At 39.8% G+C, this 20,435-nt stretch overlaps 1 protein-coding gene across 21 annotated transcripts in view; it reads left to right on the plus strand.

Annotated features, from left to right (window-relative positions):
• ABI3BP (ABI family member 3 binding protein) overlaps window positions 1-20,435 on the plus strand; it is a 311,874-nt gene that overhangs the window by 47,669 nt on the left and 243,770 nt on the right. For all 21 annotated transcript variants that reach the window (XM_075118479.1, XM_075118481.1, XM_075118468.1 and 18 more), the window contains one exon: window positions 8,244-8,423. In XM_075118479.1, coding sequence (XP_074974580.1) covers window positions 8,244-8,423 — 180 coding nt within the window. The remainder of the gene's footprint in view (window positions 1-8,243; window positions 8,424-20,435) is intronic.

Genomic DNA, 20,435 nt, shown 5'->3' on the forward strand with positions numbered 1-20,435 from the left:
TTGAAATCTCATTATAAGTGGCAGCAGCAACAAGTGTGTCTGTAGTGTCTGGATAGGTTCAAACAAGAGCAGGCAACATCACAGGATAGTTAATAGTTTATATTCACTTGCATTCACCTCTAATTTGACTTCTGTGGATTTATTTAATTGTTTCAGCCTACTGTGATCACCCTTAAACGTTTCCTAGGTGCCTTAGGTAATTTCTTGGATACCTACAATTCTGCAGATGTAATTTTTTAATTATCAACTCTGAGAAGTAGAGTAAAATATAGGAAATATTAAGCTAACCTTTATATATTTATCTAACACAAAATTGGCAAGCTTTTAAGAGTGATAAATCTTCATTCAGTTACCAGAGATAATTATTTTCCTGGGCTAGTGCTTGGAAAAATTCACTGGTCCCAAAAGTGTTTGTACTTAGTTTTCCGTAACAACAGATCTCAAGTTATCATTTCTCAAGTTTATCCCATTGGGATCTTAGTGTCTCCCCCCCGGTAACTTAGTTCAATTCTGATATATTATTCAGTGTGTCTTAAATGGCTGCTTAGAGTTTAATGCTTCATTGCATTGAAAACTGAAATTTATAGATATTCCAAGAGGGTGAAATTCACCTTCATGCAGAAGGCCTGCCTAAGGCCTGTGCACCACTTAAATCCACTTAGGACTGCAAGCTAGGCCTTTAAATGGGACTCAAGTGGTGGATAGGCATTAGACAGGCCTTTTGCATGAGGAGAATTTCACACAGATGCATTAACTAAGCATTGGTTTGTATCTCATGTACTTCTTGAGAACATTATAACCATATTAGATTGAAGCAGAGATTGGGGAGAAAAGCAAGATACTAAACTGAATATGATTTAAAGTCCACAAGCTGCTAGGACCAGAGACAAATGTAAATTCCAGCTTTCTAATGTAATGGGGTATGTGTTTGTAGACCTATGGTTCTCAATACTGTGTGTAGTGGAAGTCGTGAAAAGTCAACATGTGCCAACCATTGCTACACATAGTTACCACAGGTATTTCCTAGTCTAAGTATGAAGAAAAACTGTGTAATCTCAGATACCAGTGAGTAGTAATTATTGGCAAATGCTGACTTTTTAATGCCAAGCTCTGTATTTACTGTATTTGAGGTAAAACTGTCAAAGCCAGCGAGTCTAAAAGTGTTTGGTTTAGTTTGTCCCTAGTCCAGAACTAAAATAGCAAGTACCACAAAATGTGGCTTTCTAGTATATAATGGCATTTTGAAAGAAATCATCTCATATTTTCTATAATTTATTTAAATCTTCATCTTCACACAGTTCAACACTTCGCTGTTAGACACACACAAAAGAAAAAGCTAGCCAAGTATGTTGAAAGGTATCTGTATCAGTGTAATGAAATAGATGTGTGACCAGAAGAAGACAGAGTTTAGTACTTTCAATTTCTGTCCTGATCAGATTAGTGTGCTGTGCTCCTCGGTTCCACCCCACCCCAGAGATAGCTGCCCTTCAGTAGAGCTCAGTTTGGTTTCTATATAGCTCTTACTCATGGGAGTGTTGAATTGCTTATTAGTTAATATTTATCAAGCTTTTTAATATCTGATCATAAAAGGTGCAAGGAATCAACAACAGGTCTAATAAAAGTACCTTCCCATTTAAGGTAGTATACTGCTGTTGTGAGTATGAAATCCAGACAGTAAGAAAATACTTTTTAAAATGACCTTGAATAACATTTTTTCCCCTCTTCTCTAATATGCTAGCTCCCATTTTTGGTTGATAAATCCATGCCATAACGAGGTACATATAGAGTTAATTTAAGTTGCTAACTCACTCAAAAGGCCAGCGCTGCTATGCCGGTTCCTTCTTTAGGAAGCAGGCTCTTAAAGAGGCCTCCAGTTTGCTTTTAACATAGAAATTACACTACGCCCAACCAGGGAATCAGTGCCTTTCAAAGAAAGTGCTCCATTTCTGAAACTAGTCAAATGGCTCAGTTCTATATTTGCTCCTTATCTCGTTACAGATATGAACTAGTGCTAGAATAATACAAAAGCTGCCAGAGTAGTTGTTAATTATACCTTGTATTTTATATTACCTTTCTGTGGTTCTCTTCTACTAGGCTTTCAGATTAAAACAAAGAACCTGGTAAAACACTCATCAGGGACATTGAAATGGAAAATTGGGCCTCTCTTATTCTAACAGCTGAATATCAACTAGTAGAGAGAGCTTTAAGAATGGGAGAAGGCAGGGGTAGAGAGGGAACAAGGAGTGTGCTTCAGGATCCTCTCTGCCTTCAAGGAACTACCTACTCCATGGATTAACAAGAGGGAGGAATCCCATGTGTCAGATAGTCCCCTGCCCTCCTAGAACTTGCTACAGTCACCCCAAAGTTTGTGGCATCTGTGTGTCCAAGTGCACATTACATGTTTGATTGTAATAGTAATTTTCAAAGTTTAAAGATGTGTGCACCATTTAGAAACATTTACAGATAAGCATTTGAAGAGTTATATTCCTTGCTTGCTCTTGGCTCCTGCTGCCTGTTCCTGACTGCTTATTTCTGTCAACTAGCCAAACAAATGGTGCTTCCAGGTGGCATCCTAGGACTCTTTTGGGCTGTACACTCTTTCCACTAAGCTGTTCCTTTAACATACAGTTGTTTTTATTGGACTGTCCTTTCAAAGGTCCTAACCTTGTGGATGGGGAATTCTCTCCCCAAAATGTTTTAAAATATCACATGTGGAGAAATTTTCTTTTATGATATAGTTTTAGTTAAGATATTCTTTCCACTGTATGTCATGTTGTTTTTAGCCAGTGATAATCTTCCACTGCAGTGAATATTTGAATTTTTTTGGCAAGCGAGGACAGAAGGATTATATTTCACAGGTAGCTATGGGTCTGAGAACCTTCCTTTTAGTGATTACCTCAATGTAAAAGACATAGCATTTGTGTCTGTGGACGGAGGGTCAGATTTTTACTAATACATGCCAAAAGCTAATGCAAGTGAGGAAAAGGCAAGAGTACTCCACCAAAACCCAAGGTTTCACTGGGATTCTAGACTAAATTTGCCAGTAGCTGGAGAGGTGCGGAATGCAAAAATGCTGACTTTTACTCAGCAATTGGCATGGCCATTTTGTTCCTCAGCATACTATGCTGGTCCCACACATGCAGCCAGGTCAAGGGCTCCCTGCTAGGTCTTACTGGAAAGCAGCAGGCGACACTTGGAGAACCACTCCAACACTGCCAGCTGGGCAACATTTATCTTAGGTGATTCTTCTGTGGCTGTCCGTCACTCACTCTGCCTCTCTCCCTCTATTGGAAGCAGTTTCTGTGTGGTAATTATTCAGTATCTCTGCTTAGTTCACTGATTCCCAGTCTATTGGTATTCTTGTGTGGGCTGAAAACACTGTAGTTTGTTCTCTCTGGCTTATATAATGTATACTCAAATTCACTATGAAAAATGCCAGTGTACTATTTACAAGAATGTGTTATTAAATATAATGTTTAATATCTCATTATGTGAACTAGCTTCACTTGTGGTTTATTTTTTATAATGTGTATGAAGAAAAGTGAAGATGATGATGATGATGATGATGATGATGGCATTAAGTGGAAGTTAAGCCATGTTGAGACAAATTATTCAGTGTTCATGAAGAAAAGCTGACCTTTTGTTGTGGCAGAGGTGAAATGGGAGTATAACAATAAGCTGACTCTTTGATCGTTATTCTTCTCATAACTAACATCTGGTGAAATGTTAATAGGTTTTCCTGAATCTAGATGCAGTGGAAATGCTACAGGTGGAATAAGTGCATGTGATAAAATAATCTCACAGTAATTCTGCATTCTTGCTTTGGAAGTAGTTGCTGATAAATAGGGAGGTGACTCAGAAAAATCAGTTAGTTATGGAGCATGAAACTCAGTAAACTTCCACTTGCCCAGCTTTCAGCCTCAGTTCATATTCAGAATACTTCAGGGTCCCACACATGTAAACTTCAGTTGATATCCTTTTCAAGCCCCTTTACCACGTAAACTGAAATTCCCTTAGCCTCTGATAGAATTCCTACCATTCATGTAGAGACATGAAATAGACATCACTTCTGAAACTGGATTTCAGTCCCTACAAGTGATGGTACAAATATTTCCTGGTTAATTAGGTAGGTTTCTCTGCTAGGCACCAGGCAAAGGAAGGCTGGTGCAAATGAATACTCCTAGCTGGTTTGGGATCATTATTCTCTGAGTTTGAAGTGTGCTCTTGAGTATTCAGTTGTATGTAGCACTATTCAAATGTACTCATTTCTGTACATTTTAAACAGAAAAAAAAAAAAAACCAAGGTGTTTGAGTGCTGTGATCTTTTTGCTCTATTCAGCAGGATCACATATTGGTTACCTAGTGGTTAATACAAATTAAATACCAGAAAAAAATCAGATTTGGATAGAAAAAAAGACTGTAAGTTGAAATTGAGGTACTTTGTTATTAATCAATCAATAAATAAATACTTAGCACAATATTATCAACTTAATCTGTGCATTGTTCATTTTACTCTTCTCACTTGATGGTGTGTGGTACTGGAAGCAGAAAGATTGCAGTAATTGAGTACAGTATATTTTGGCTCTGATTTAAAACTGAAGAAAGCCCAATTGATTGTGCTAGTCTATTTTAAGGCTTTGTTCCTGCCACAGTGAGATCAAGGGATTGATTTCATTGTAATTGTTACATGATAGGGGAATTTTCTAGGAGAGTAAAACACATACCTGTCATGTGGTAACAGCAGGCAGGCTTCTGTGACTTACGCTATTCGTTCAGCACTGTTTAATTGGCTACATGAATGTTTATATGAGTGCTAGCCACATAGGGTGATATTACGAAGAATGGGAAAGTTGGCTCTGACTATGTTTGTACTTGAATGACAAATAGTTCTAACGGTGTGAGACCGATTTAGTGTGGATGGAGCTAATTACTCAGTCCAGGGGTTGACCCTAGAAAACCTCTGTTCCAATAGTAATGACGTTATCAATTAATGCAGTAGATCATGATATGTAGCAAAGCACTAAATCTAAAGCAAAAGCAGAATTATTCTTGTCCATTCCTTCTAGAGGGCCCTGCTATGCCAGTATCTTTTATCTGAGAACGTTTGTGATGCTCCAATCTCCAGCCATCCCAATAAGAAAACCATGGATTTATTAAGAGAAACTGGTCAGGCTTCTAGGTTTACCAGTTGGTATCCACCCCTGGCCCTCAACTCCGTAGAGTTTCTCTTTCATAAATTTGACTAAAACTCTTTTATATTTTCTTGATTTTAATTTAGTTTATCATCAGGGCTAAGGAATTACTAAGAATAAAATATTCTGTCAAATCAGAATCAAATCAAGCAAATTAATCTCAATATTGCCTTGGACTTCAATTATCAAATGAATACCAAAATATAATCAATCCTTATATAAATTCTAAAGACGAGTCTAAGAAGTTGTCCATTTGGGTATAAATCTCAACCACAAAATTTCACCAAAATCAAGTGAATTTATCATTTGTGTCTGCTTAAGAAGCTTAATACTGAAATCAGGTTATTATCTAATGTCTGAACCATAACATCAGAGCCAATGATAAAGGTTCCCTCTTAGACTTCAATTCCGGTCTGAAGGTTAATCCTTTACCCCTCACCAAACCCCCAACAGAGATGTTATCACACAGACTTTAATAGAATACTCTTCATAAGAATAATTTTAAGAATTCTTATTTACCAAAAATTACAGGTGACAATCTGAGTCTCAAGACACAGAACACACTTTATTAAATTTCTTTTATGAAACAATAATTACAGTTGTTTAAACCTGGGGACCTTTCTAGCATCTTTCTAGCATCTTGCACATGGGGTCTTTTGGTGCTCAAACATACATGCAAATACACAGCCACAGTTTCACAACTTAAATAAATACCTAGAAAAGGCCTGGACATCTCCAAGCTACTAAAGATAAGACTGGAAAAGAAAAAAAAAGGGCGTGTATGTGAAAAGTATGATACTTAAGATGATCAGCTCTTGCAGTCTTCTTGACTTTTGCAGAGTAGGAGGTGGAAATTCAGGCAAAGATCCAGACTGGGATGTTCCACTGCAGCCTCACACTTCCTTTAATGGAGCTTTGGGGTGCAGGAGAGACTGGAAAATGGAGAGGCTTGATTGTTGATGCGGTGATCTCCTTTCCTTAAGATAATCAGTCTTGGAGATTCTGGTCTGGAATGTCACTCTTCCACTGCCACATCCCCAGAATACTGGACATTCCACGACTTCCAGGGATGGCATGGGCCTCCCCTTGCCAGCATGACATGGTGTGTGCAGGGTCACACTGCATGGGGGAAGCCATATTGAAGAGTGCATTCTTCCACAAGCATGACTTTGGATACAGTGTGTGTGATAATGCTGGCAGGGGTAGGCTGGTGTGCTCTTCAAAATGGCATTCCTTGTCTGATACTGGACAAAACTATGACAGGTTTTGCCTCAGTACTGGAAGGGGGGCAAACTGTCTACCTTAGATGGCTTATTGACCCGAAAGGCCTTTGGGCGGTGCCTTCATTTTCTGTGTACTGCACCTTTTAAATTTCTAAGAAATCTGCCTGATTTCAGAGACTGTGATCATTTTGTTTTCAGAGAAGCTGACACCTGTTCAGAGAAAATACACACTGTGCCTTCTCAAGGAGGTTTTGTTTGTGTCTGTGCTTTTTCCAGAATCTAAAATATGTCAGTCAGGCTGAAAGCACATGGTTGTCCTTTTAGTGGAAGGAGACATAGTGTTGCAAACTCTTACACTATTAGTGCAAGTCTGGCAATATTTGCGTTTGGGGTTTTTTTTCCTTGACTCTCTAGCCCCTGGAAGGAAGTGATTTCATGAGAATCTCTGCTTTTGTTTTTTTTTAAGTAAGTTTTTTATCCCCCATGGTTGCAGATAATCATTGAAAATGTGCCTTGAGTACAGCCCAGGGGCTCAGAAAAGGTAAATAAAAATCCAACATGTATTTTTAAGCCAGTCTCATAATTTTGGGAGAGGGGCCTAACCCATTTCTGAACATGGGGATTGGAATTAATGGAAATATAACAAGCATAACAATGAAGTGTGAGCTGAAATGGTATGTACTGAGAATTGAAACACTACCCCCGCTATCTCACACCATGACAGAAACATACTGATTGTCTGTAAAATTGATCGTTCTGTTATGAAGGTCATAATATTATGACAATAACATGATGTTCTGTGCTGCTATAAATTGTTATATTGTATGGATATTCAAGATGTTTCTCATTTTCTGTTCTGTTTCCCAGGAAAGAATAAAAATAAAAGTTTTAAAAAAATCTCCTGGTATTTTGGCCAATATTAGCACGTTAGTTCTGATGTGTAGGCCTGACTAGAAAATTACATTTTGTTTACATTAACATAAAACCACAAACAAACAAAAAACCCCAACAACAACAGCTGACTGTAATTTCAACGGGGTGTAGTTATTATTTTCCCCACACGGTTGTATCATATTCCCATGCATTGTTAAAGAAATACAGTGAACTTAAAAACCACACTTATGTACTTCCGTTGGAAATTTTTCAGCTATGGTTGTTACAGGTGATACCTAGAATTATTGAAAATAAAGGGTTTTTTTTTTAGTTTACTTCATGCATTTCACAGCAGTTAGCATGTAATGAGTTTTAGGGCATGTCTACGCTGAAGACGGGAGCATGCCTTTCAGCCTGGGTAGACAGAATTGCGCTAGGTCTGGTTGAACTAGCGTGCCAAAAATAGCAGTGTGGTCATTGCAGCATGGGTGGCAGCACAGGATAACCACCCAAATACGGACGCTGGGAGTCTGGTGGGCTTATACTCTGACAGCTAGCCAATGTCACCACAGCCATACTGCTATTTTTCATATAGCTAGTTCAAGAAGCGTTAGCACATGTCTATCTACCCAGGCTGGGAGGCACATGCCCAGGTGCTGTGAAGACAAAATCCCATTGTTGTTTGTTGCTGTTTGAAAGATTTGCATGAAGGAGAGAGAGCATTTAAAAGAAAAATGTGAGTGTAAAACTCACAAAAGTTGGCAGAGGGCTCAAAGGCAAGTGCAGTCCCTGAAATGACGTTTAGTTCGCTTTTTGAAATGAGCTAGATTTCAAGGAGACTGCTCCTTTAAACATTTGTTGTCTATCACTAGGGTGTTGATCTCCTTTGTATTCTGATATTCTCTTAGTGAATGAGAAGATAACTCCTCACCTCTTCTTTTTCTTTCTCCCCCAGTTAAAAGACAAAACCTGAAAGTCCAGATTAACACAACTGATGATACCATTTGTATGAAATACCTTCGGCTAAGTCCAGACACCAAACTCCAAGGTTTCATTCTGGGATATGGAAGCAGCTTCTTCTCTAACCAGTATATCCCTCTGCCTTCAGAAGGAAAATCCTATGTAACAGAAGTTGGTAAGGCATTATGGTTTTGAGTGCTACTTTTGGTCAATGGACGGGGGATTGGAATTAAAAGAATGGGAATCTGTTTGCTTTTTTAGGGAGGGTGGGGTGAGTTGTGTGTTTTGTTGTTTGTTCAGGGATTTTTGAAAAGTTTTCAGATGGCAGAGGAATTGGGAGATCATTTAAGGAAGACAGGGACTGTATTTCTGGTTCTGGAAAATTTGATGTTGGTTGGCTATTTGGTTTACATGTTTTTTTAACTGCTGAAATTTCTTTTCTGACATTGGTTGTATGCATGGATTAGATAGGGTGATTTTGGATACAATTGTAGTCACCAGAGACAGCTAAGGTACCAGGGAGTCAGGTGGCTGTCAGGCTTTAGGCCCCTGTTATAGGGTTCAGAGACTCACAATAGCAACTAAAGTGGGCCATTTGAATTCTAACTCAGGAGTATAAAAGCTATTTCCTCTAAAGCTACCATCTGAAGAGGTACTGCAAAGAGAAACCCTAAGAACAGCTTGGGAGTGAACTGCAAAATTAAGGTTTATATTTGTAAATACAGCACTTGATTACTTAAATTGTAAATAAAGTCCAAACCCCAAGAAGAGGGGATGAGTTTGGACAATAAGCCATGTGTGTGTGAGAGATGTGGTAAGAATGGGAGTCTAGTCATTAACAGAGTCCTCAAAAGTTAAATATACAACATTGTTATTAGCAAATTTTGTTCATTCTTAACTAAAGATGAGACTGAACCATAAAATTTTGGTGTACCCAAAGACCTAAAAACATTGTCTTCTGTTCCATGGCCTCAGTGCACTGCAATGGGGGTGATAATTGTCATTGATGTTAGGCAAATTTAAACAGGAAATAAAATGTCAATTTTTAACAGTGAGGGTAGTTAACCATTGCAACAGCTTAGCTAGGCATGTGGCAAATTCTCAGTTGCTTGGAGTATTTAAAGCAAGATTGGATGGCTTTCCGAAAGATTTGTTCTAGTTCATCTGCAAATTGTTGGACTACAGCAGGAATTACTGGATGAAGTTCTATGGCCTGTGTTTATGCAGATCAGATAAGATCAAGTATGTCCAACCTGGCACTGACCGCTCTAATATCAGCGTTGTGGTGAGGCTTTGGGAGGCCTAGGAGAGCATGCTGACTAATGTTGCCTTGACTCAGAAAACAATTAAAATATTGGCTTATGGCCATTTGACCTTTCTGAATGATGATCAACCCTCTGGTTGAAAAATTTGGACACCACTGGACTAGGTGATCATAATTAGTCCTCTCTGTCCTTGAAGTCTGCCCTGCCACCGTAGTATCAGAATACTTGGTGGTGTATGTTTATGGGGGAAAAGGTATCACCGTACTGAAATTCTTAAAGTGCCCCTGCTAATGTGGTTCTGGGTTCTTACAGCGATTTCATAATAAAACAGCAGAATTAAAAAAAAGAACAGAGGGCGTTTCAGTGATAACAGTAACCCCTTGGGGTGGGGATGTGCATGGCAGGGAGGGGAATGCTATAGATTTTTTTTTTAAAGTAAGGAGATTGGGGGGCCAACAGGATTTTGAGGGTGTGAATTCCTTCCTCTCTGGGCCACTGCAGCAAAGACATGATTGTTGTATAGCTGGGAATCAAACTCCTGAGATCTTTCTAATTCCATCACTGATTTAGAGTTTGAGTTCAGGAAAGTCCCTTACACAGCTCCAGTGAAGTCAGAGTTTAACAAGTCTGAATTAGACTCTTCGTATAATTTCTGCAAATGGGTATAATGCCTTCTGTAATTAATTTTCAGGAGTGCTGAGGCTTAATTGATGTTTGTAAAGTACTGCCGTCCTTGGGTGAAAATAGCAATGCAGTCTTCTGTAGTTCTCCTAAATTTTTTCCATTTAATAGGAATGATGCTACCTGGTGCTGTGTAAAATCATATGAAGCCATGGACTCTGTCAGAGGCGGACTTCATCTGGGACAGATTGCATTTAGTAGTTGTATTTTCTGTAGCTTTTATGTGTAAGGTTAGTAGCTTATAGAGAAACAAAGCTCTCAGAGCACCTATTACCTGAGTGGTGCAGTACGTCCGAGTATCCAGCTGTATCCTAGAATTCCATAGAAGCTGTTGCTGTTACACAAGCAAGATTCTGCTCCAGTGAAGATTAAAAAAAAAAAAGATAAAACCCTTGACATTTATAGCATGGAATGAAATGTGCTATATGGTCTCATATATTTAGACACAACAAAGCACCAAGTCAATGACCTTCTCAGTGTGTTTTGTTATGCTGAAGTACTGGGGAGGACCTTTCGTTTCACACCCCTTTCATTGACAGATTCAAGCTGTCTACATCGTAATAAAATCCATTGAGACAACTTCTTAATGGCAATGCATCACTTAAAAGTTAAGGGAAATAAATATAAGTATACTTGTGTAATGTAACTGAAATGTAAAGTACAATATGCTGCAATTTTAAACACTAGCATCTGTGACTTTAGGCAAACATCTTTCTTGCACAGAGCAAGAAAGAAACCAGCTGCAGAATTTGCTAGAGGGTATTGGTGTACTCCTCAGGTCTACAGTGTTTATTGATTGCATTTAAAGATAACAGATTTATGGTAATTGTGTTAACTCAGGGGCATTTCAGGTTAAAGAGATTTGAATTATTTTATGTGCCCTATGGAGCTGTTCATTTGAATGAAAAAAGTCTTCTGTACTGCATTCAAATGGAACTCCAGGTTGCACATTTCCACCTAAGTATATAGCATTATCTTAAAGGTAGATCCTAAGTGGTATTTATCTCATGCTCAGTGCAGCTTGAGTGGGAGGTGGGAGGGAAAGGTGGTTGCAAACAGCCCCTTGATTCTTTGGCTAGCTGCTGTCATAAGGTAGAGCAGCCACAGAGCTGCTATTATGCTGGCTGGAAGGGTCCTGTGGAGACTTTTCTGCCAGCTGATTTCCCTGGGATTAGGGAATCCCCAATTAACCCTTTGAGGGCAGCTTTCAGTCCCTTTGTGCCCCTCGGGTGCTCATAGGTGACTTAACCTTGGGTTGGGATCTAACCCTTTAATATTAAAACTAATATTTGTTCATTTTAAGTTCTAAAAACAAAAAGATGTGCCAATCCATAGCTTAAGACATTCTGTCAATTAAAACTACCTGCAACACTGTACAAAACAAAAGCCAGGATAATCACCCTAACTCTTTAACAAAGTCACTTACAATCTAACTAACTAAACAGACCAATATCTCATTCTGCCTGAGATCTTGTCTCATTATCTCGATGTTCCACACCTCCCCACAGGGCTGGAAAAACAAATGAGCCTTGCTGATTGCCCTGAAGGTCAGCTGATTCAGGCTGCTTTGGAACAGAGTTGAGAGAATGAATCCCAAAGTCAAAGTGCAGTCATAGCTCATATAAACCAACCAGGTCCAATTTAAGTCTTCTGCTAGATGCAGCCATGGCAGTGTTGCTGTCAGGGTTCCCTCCCCACTCTAAACTCTAGGGTACAGATGTGGGGACCCACGTGAAAGACCCCCTAAGCTTAATTCTACCAGTTTAGGTTAAAACTTCCCCCAGGCACAAATTCTTTGCCCTTGGAGGATATGCTGCCACCACCAAATGATTTCACAAAGAAACAGGGAAAGGACCACTTGGAGTTCCTATTCCCCAAAAATATCCCCCCAAGCCCTTACACCCCCTTTCCTGGGGAGGCTTGAGAATAATATCCTAACCAATTGGTTACGAAGTGATCACAGACCCAAACCCCTGGGTCTTAGGACAATAGAGAAATCAGTCAGGTTCTTAAAAGAAGGATTTTATTTAAAAAAAAAAAAGACCTCTGTAAAATCAGGATGGAAAATAACTTTACAGGGTAACAAAAGATTCAAAAACACAGAAGAACTTCCTCTAGGCTTAGTTTCAGAGTTATAAGAAACAGGAATAAACCTCCCTCCAGCAAAGGAAAAATTCACAAGCAGAACAAAAGATAATCTAACATGCCTTGCCTGGCTTTTACTTACAATTTTTGTAATATGAGAGACTTTTAGGATGATTTATAGGAAAAGGAGTTTTCTGACCTGATGCTTCTCTGCTTCCCAAGAGAACACACAAAACAAAGCCTCCCTCCCTCCCCCCAAGATTTTAAAGTATCTTCTTTCCCCATTGGTCCTTTTGGTCAGGTGCCAGCCAGGTTATTTGAGCTTCTTAACCCCTTACAGGTAAGGAAGGAATTCTAGGCTACCCTTAGCTATATGGTTATGACAGTTGCATTGGGAAAGAAGTGGTCTCTCAAGGAGGCAGGTCACAGGCCACTCGTTGCTTTAAATCTGCAATGATCAAGACCATAAATTACTCCCAGAAGCCAATAGCAGGCAATGTGGATTGTACAGCATCATTGTATTTTCATCCTGACAAGCTGCTCCACTCACCAATAAGATAGTAAGCTTGAACTGGTGCAGAATATGACTAATAATGTTAAGGGATAGTCCTGTGTAGAATACATTGCAAGGGAATCGTAGAAGTGTAGGACAAGAACGGACCTTGAGAGATCATCAAGTCCAGTCCCCTGCACTCAAGGCAGGACTCCATAATAATTAGACCATTCCTGACAGGAGTTTGTTTAAACTGTTGTTAAAAACCTCCTATGACAGAGATTCTACAGCTTCCATAAGCAATTTATTCTAGTGTTTAACTACCCTCACAGCTAGGAAGTTTTTTCCAGTGTCCAACCTAAACTGCCCTTGCTGCAATTTAAGCCCCTTGCTTCTTGTTCTATGCTCAGAGGTTAAGAAAAACAATTTTTCTTCCTCCTCTTTGTAACAACCTTTTACACACTTGAAAACTGTTATCATGTCCCCTCTGTCTTCTCTTCTCCAGACTAAACAAACCCAATTTTTTCCTTTCCTCATAGGTCATGTTTTCTAGACCTTTAATCATTTTTGTTGCTCTCCTCTGGACTTTCTTCAGTTTGTCCACTTCTTTCCTGAAATGTGGCTCCCAGATCTGGACACAGTTCTCCAGATGAGGCCTTATCACAGAGTAGAGCTGAAGAATGACTTCTAATGTTTTGCTTACAACACTTCTGCTAATGCATTCCAGAAAGATATTTGCTTTTTGGCAGATTCATATTTAGCTTGTGATCCACTATATCACTCTCATCCCTTTCCACGGTTCTCCTTCCTGGGCAGTTATTTCCCATTTTGTATGTGTGCAAATTGATCCTTCCTAAGTGGAGTATGTTGCGTTTGTCCGTATTGAGTTTCATCCGATTTATTTCAGATCATTTCTCCTGTTTGTACAATCATTTTGAATTTTAATCCTATCCTCCAAAGCACTTGCAACCTCTCCCAGTTTGGTATTAGCCAAAAACTCTCTATGCTGTTATCTAAATCGTTGATGAAGATATTGAACAGAACTGGACCCACGATCGATCCCTGTGGGACCCCACTGGATATGCCCTTCCAGCTTGACCGTGAACCACTGACAACTACTCTCTGGGAACGGTTTTCCAACCAGTTAGGCATCCACCTTATAGTAGCTCCATTTAGGTTATGTTTCCCTAGTTTGATCCTGAAGTGATAAAGGCGTGGATGACAGTAACACAACACTGGTTTATATATGGAAGAAAAAGTGAGAGTAGAGAGAGTATGGAATAAAGATAAACTAGGTGATTGCCACAAACAGAACAGTACCACCTTGGCATGAGCCTCTGAAAATTATAATTGGGTGAGTTATCAGTCAGTCAGACCTGTATGTCTAGGTAATATTTGCTCTGTCCTTGGCAATGCCAACATTGTGCATTTTAAAGAATTTTTGGAAACTAAAAAATATGTGTATGGAATGGAATCACCTCCTGGCCTTACTTAGTAAGGCAAGGCCATAGAAAAGGAATGACTTCCCTAATTAAACAAAAGTGCTAATGAAGGAAAATATGCAAACTCAGTGTATAAATAAGCCATAACTTCCATGAGTTCATAATAAGATAACAAACCTGCACTCCCCCAACACATAGGCATATACTTTCCACAGTACCCACCCTATCACTATTGAGTTTTGGTACGACTAAAGGTCCTGATTCTCTGCTGATCCACGTATCCTTCATAACACAGTTGACGTTGCAGTCAGTGGGGCCAGACAGGCCAAACTTTGGCCTATGGCATGTGAAATTACATATGTTTATTTGCAGCCAAAAAAAAAAAAAAAGCCCGTGAATTTTAAGTTGACCTTTCCTAGTATTTTCAGCCAAGATGCATGGCTTGGATTAATGTGTGCTTATAGGACCTATAACACCAGCACTGAATAGTCAGTAGCTCGCAACAGTGATCCTTTACATCAACAATTTTTCTTTCCCTTTTCTTTCTTTTTCAGTTAAAATAACAAATAACTGAACCAGCCATTGCGTAAAGTAATCCAGCAGACAGGACCATAGAGAGGACATAGGCAAAAGAAAAGGGTTTTATTGATTTCCTGAACTTGTAATGTGCATACGCTGGCTGTAACCTCTGTAGTACCATGCCTCTCTGCATACCCAGAGTCAGCTCAGGGAGAAGGGTGAATGATAGTGGTTTGGTTCAAAAAAACACCTTAAACTATTTAAATTTGTAAACTTCTTGGGGTACGGGCAGTGTTTTCCTGTGTGGTCTATATAGTGCTGAACATACTTTCTGAATTTAAATAATAGATAAGAGATATTAGAGAGACAAAGTGAGTGAGATTAGAAACAATAGCATCCTGGAAGGTGCTCAGATCCTATGGGAAGGAGCATCAGTATAAGATCCTAGAAAGAATTATTCAATTTACAGATGTTTATACAAAAGTCTCCACTTTATTTGAATTTCATCTGAATCTATTGAGCCTGCAAAATGGGTAGCGGAAGAAAAGCCTTTCTGTGAAATTTCTGCTATTTCTTCCTAGTCAGGTTAGAAATATTACAAGACACCCTTTCTCACTTTCTTTTGGTTCTGCTAGATGGAACCAAGCAAATGCAGAGACATGAGAAAATAGGACTGAAATTTTAGAAAGAGAAAAATAAATTTTATTTTAAAACACCAAAACCAGTTCAGATTGAGTTCAATTTAAATTTTGGGGAAAGCTCAAATTGGCTTTTTGTTTTATCCAAACCAGACCACATCCCCTAATAAAAGACCAAGGGATGCCTGGGGAGTTTCCTCATAACTTTAGAGTGGTAGCCATGTTAGTCTGTATTAGCAAAAACAACGAGGAGTCCTTGTGGCACTTCAGAGACTAACAAATGTATTTGGGCATAAGCTTTCATGGGCTAAAACCCACTTCATCAGATGCATGGAGTGGAACATACAGTAAGGAGGTATAAATACACAGCATATGAAAAGATGGGAGTTGCCTTACCAAGTGGGGGGTCAGTGCTAAGGAGCCATTCAGTTCAATTCAATTCCCCTTGCTAAATACTCACACCTTTATGTCAACTGTTTGAAATGGGCCACCTTGTTTACACTGGCCTCATTAAGAAAAGTGACTTCCACTCCTTCTCATCAACTGTTGAGAATTGCCTACTTCCAACTTAAATTGAGTTGAGCAAAACTGAAAACTAGGAAATGCTCAATTATGTTGTTCATGCAACTTTCACTCTGACCTCTTTCATCACTGCCCCAATATGCCTCATTAATACATATACTTTTACTCTCCACCCAAATATATGGTTTCTACCTTCAGCACCCCCCCTATAAAAATTGTTCCAGCACCACTGCTGAGACATTGCTTGAAGAAGGTAGAGGGAAAGTGGCGTGGACAACCTTTTTTGTTTTTTGTCCTTTTAATAGTGTTTAAAGAAAGAGAGAGGAAATATCTTTTGCATTTTCCATTCTGAAAAGAACAATAGTTTTTGGAAACTAATATATTTTTTAGCACCACTTCATAAAGTATCATTAGCTAAAACTTGTGACAGTCCTTTCAAAAAAATATGGCTGGAATTCCGCAGCGTTCTCTATGATCAGTTGTCAACACTGCTCTGTTTGTTAATATCCATGGCCTCGTGAGCTTTCGTTTTGGTTTCCCATTGCCAGTTCCATGAACTAGCTGATTATATATTCTGTCATTTTATTGTAGATTTCATATTCTCCACTCCAGTGACCTCCACTGTATTTGCTTAACTAAACATAAGTTTCATTAAAATAGATATTTAACCTCCCTCCCCCACTTCGAGTTTTAAGACACTTGCTAGAGTTTTGCACTGCATATTAGTCTCTTAGTGACATTGACATGTATAACAAAAGTCATGGCATAGCAGATAAGGTAATGAAGAAAATAAGTGTTGGCCTGTGTTATTAGGATGTGTCAATGATATATCCAGTGCCAGGAATGTGATTAGTTTATAGTGACATTGAAATGTTTGCTCACTTACATGCTGCCTTGTAGTCTTTCCAAGGTTTAAGCTATGATATGTTCTAGAGATATATAGCAGAACACATAGTATTTAGATGTCAGAAATGTCTGAATTAAATGAACTATGGGAAACAGATTGAGTTCTGATAATGCACTGTAGTGTTCTGGTGGTTAGTGACTATACCAAGATAGGTGTATGTGCTTGCTGTTAAACAGAGTGAGGGAGAATAGTATCGAATGCAGTGTACTAACACACTGTTTCACAAAATCTAGTGCTTTGCGCATTTGTTATTGGAACACTCGGCTTCTTCTCCCTTGTGTCAACAATGGTATCTCCACGTGTGACCTTTGTGCGTTACCTTTCTGGCTGCTTCATTTTCAGCTGTGGGCTTTCTAACCTGAGTGGACTGCCCCACCATCAGGTAAGACTTGCATCCACAATGGCATGAGAAGTGGTGAGCGTTGGTTTGCACAGCTGAGGTTTTTCTGTAATTTACTAAACTGGAGCAATTGTTGAAAGGTATAAGATCCACTGTGCTAACAGAGAATCAGGCATGGGACTATTTGGACTTTCATTCTTATCTCTTAACTCCAGATTGATCTATATGGGACAAAGTTGTTCCAATCCTTCAGGACTCTTGTGGCTCCTGTGGCATCTTATAAATTAAGTAAGTTGAGAAATCCAGAGCAGGTCAGTCAGTGCCAAGCATCACTTCTGCAGCCTTCCTGATCACCAGCTCATGGAATAGGATTCACTCATGAATAGACTATGCCATGTGGCAGCAAAATTTGCCAGGACACTAATGCACTGTGTTCTGACTACTGTTTATGCTTAAGCAACTGAACATGGCGGCTATAATGGTAAGTGGTAAACAGCCTTAATAATGGGGGTTGCTATCAGTGTCTCTCTTAATAGTGCACAGAAGCACAAGGAGAGATCAAGGCTCCATTATGGTTGGCACTGGACAGTGCCTCTCCTAAGGAGCTTACAGTCTAAACAGATGAGAGACACAAAGCTTCGCAGAGAAGAAGTATTACTATCCCAATTTTACAGCTGGGAAACTAAGGCACACAAAAAATTGAGTGGCTTGCTAAAAGCCACACAGGAAGCCTGTTCAGAGCTGGAATTGAGCCTAGATCTGTAACAGATCCACAAACTGAACTTAGATAAATTCTGATGCTTCATGGAGATTGTAGGAAAACTGCAGTGAGTTGTTGATATGAAAGAGAATATGAAAAGAGAGGTTATAAAACAAGAATTTTGTCTTGTTTGCTGTTCCCAAACATAAAGGTAGTGAAGTCCTCATTTGTTTGAAAATACTTCATTATTGATCATAGGCCATGTCTACAACAGAAACTTTTGCCGATATAGCACTATCAATTAGGGACTTGATATCTTATGACACTTGGATACTACCAGAAGCCACCATATTGATGTAGTTATATTGGCATAAAAGTGCTTTTGCTGGTATTGTGCTCGCTATAAACTATAAAGGTTTCAGAGTAGCAGCCATGTTAGTCTGTATTCGCAAAAAGAACAGGAGTACTTGTGGCACCTTAGAGACTAACAAATTTACTAGAGCATAAGCTTTCGTGAGCTACAGCTCACTTCATCGGATGCATGGAATGGAATATATAGTAAAAAGATATATATATATACACACACACACACAGAAGGTGGAAGTTGCCATACAAACTGTAAGAGGCTAATTAAGATGAGCTATTATCAGCAGAAGAAAAACACTTTTGTAGTGATAGTCAATCAAGATGGCCCGTTTAGACAGTTGACAAGTTGTGAGGATACTTAACATAGGGAAATAGATTCAATATGTTCAATGACCCAGCCACTCCCAGTAATGACCCAGCCATTCCCAGTCTCTTTTCAAACCCAAGTTAATGGTATCTAGTTTGCATATTAATTCAAGCTCAGCAGTTTCTCATTGGAGTCTGTTTTTGAAGCTTTTCTGTTGCAAAATTTTCACCCTTAAATCTTTTACAGATGCCACAGAGGTGGCCACAGAGGTTGAAATGTTCTCCTACCGTTTTTTGAATGTTATGATTCCTGATATCAGATTTGTGTCCATTTATTCTTTTGCATAGAGGCTGTCTGGTTTGGCCAATGTACATGGCAGATGATGGCATATATCACATTGGTAGATGTGCAGGTGAACGAGCCCCTGATGGAGTGGCTGATATGATTTGGTCCTATGATGGTGTCCCTTGAATAAATATGTGGACAGAGTTGGCACTGGGCTTTGTTGCAAGGATAGGTTCCTGGGTTAGTGGTTCTGTGGTGTGGTGTGTGGTTTCTGGTGAGTATTTGCTTCAGGTTGGGGGGCTGTCTGTAAGCAAGGACTGGCCTGTCTCCCAAGATCTGTGAGAGTGATGGGTCGTCCTTCAGAATAGGTTGTAGATCCTTGATGATGCGCTGGAGAGGTTTTAGTTGGGGGCTGAAAGTGACAGCTAGTGGCATTCTGTTATTTTCTTTGTTGGGCCTGTCCTGTAGTAGGTGACTTCTGGGTACTCCTCTGGCTCTGTCAATCTGTTTCTTCACTTCAGCAGGTGGGTATTGTAGTTGTAAGAATGCTTGATAGAGATCTTGTAGGTGTTTGTCTCTGTCTGAGGGGTTGGAGCAAATGCTGTTGTATCTTAGAGCTTGGCTGTGGACAATGGATCATGTGGTGTGTCCTGGATGGAAGCTGGAGGCATGCAGGAAAGTGTAGCGGTCAGTAGGTTTCCGGTATAGGGTGGTTTTTATGTGACAATCGCTTATTAGCACAGTAGTGTCCAAGAAATGGATCGCTTGTGTGGATTGTCGAGCACAAGTCCATGGGGCCGGATGTGTTGCATCCGAGAGTGCTAAAGGAGTTGGCGGATGTGATTGCAGAGCCATTGGCTGTTATCTTTGAAAACTCATGGTGATCGGGGGAGGTCCCGGATGACTGGAGAAAGGCTAATGTAGTGCCCATCTTTAAAAAAAGGAAGGAGGAGGATCCGGGGAACTACACGCCAGTCAGCCTCACCTCAGTCCCTGGAAAAATCATGGAGCAGGTCCTCAAGGAATCAATTCTGAAGCACTTAGAGGAGAGGAAAGTGATCAGGAACAGTCAGCATGGATTCACCAAGGGCAAGTCATGCCTGACTAATCAGCAAGTTTGCAGATGACACTGCAAGGAGTCACTGGGAGGAGAGGTAGATACGCTGGAGGGTAGGGGTAAGATACAGAGGGACCTAGACAAATTAGAGGATTGGACCGAAAGAAATCTGATGAGGTTCAAAAAGGACAAGTGCAGAGTCCTGCACTTAGGATGGAAGAATCCCATGCACTGCTACAGACCGGGGACCGAATGGCTAGGCAGCAGTTCTGCAGAAAAGGACCTAGGGGTTACAGCGGACGAGAAGTTGGACATGAGTCAACAGTGTGCCCTTGTTGCCAAGAAGGCCAATGGCATTTTGGGATGTATAAGTCGGGGCATTGCCAGCAGATTGAGGGATGTGATCATTCCCCTGTATTTGACATTGGTGAGGCCTCATCTGGAGTAGTGTCCAGTTATGAGCCCCACACTACAAGAAGAATGTGAGAAAATTGGAAAGCGACCAGCGGAGGGCAGCAAAAATGATTAGGGGACTGGAACACATGACTTATGAGGAGAGGCTGAGGGAACTGGGTTTGTT

The sequence above is a fragment of the Caretta caretta genome, chromosome 1 (assembly GCF_965140235.1).
Source record: "Caretta caretta isolate rCarCar2 chromosome 1, rCarCar1.hap1, whole genome shotgun sequence".
In the NCBI taxonomy this organism is placed as follows: Eukaryota; Metazoa; Chordata; order Testudines; family Cheloniidae; genus Caretta; species Caretta caretta.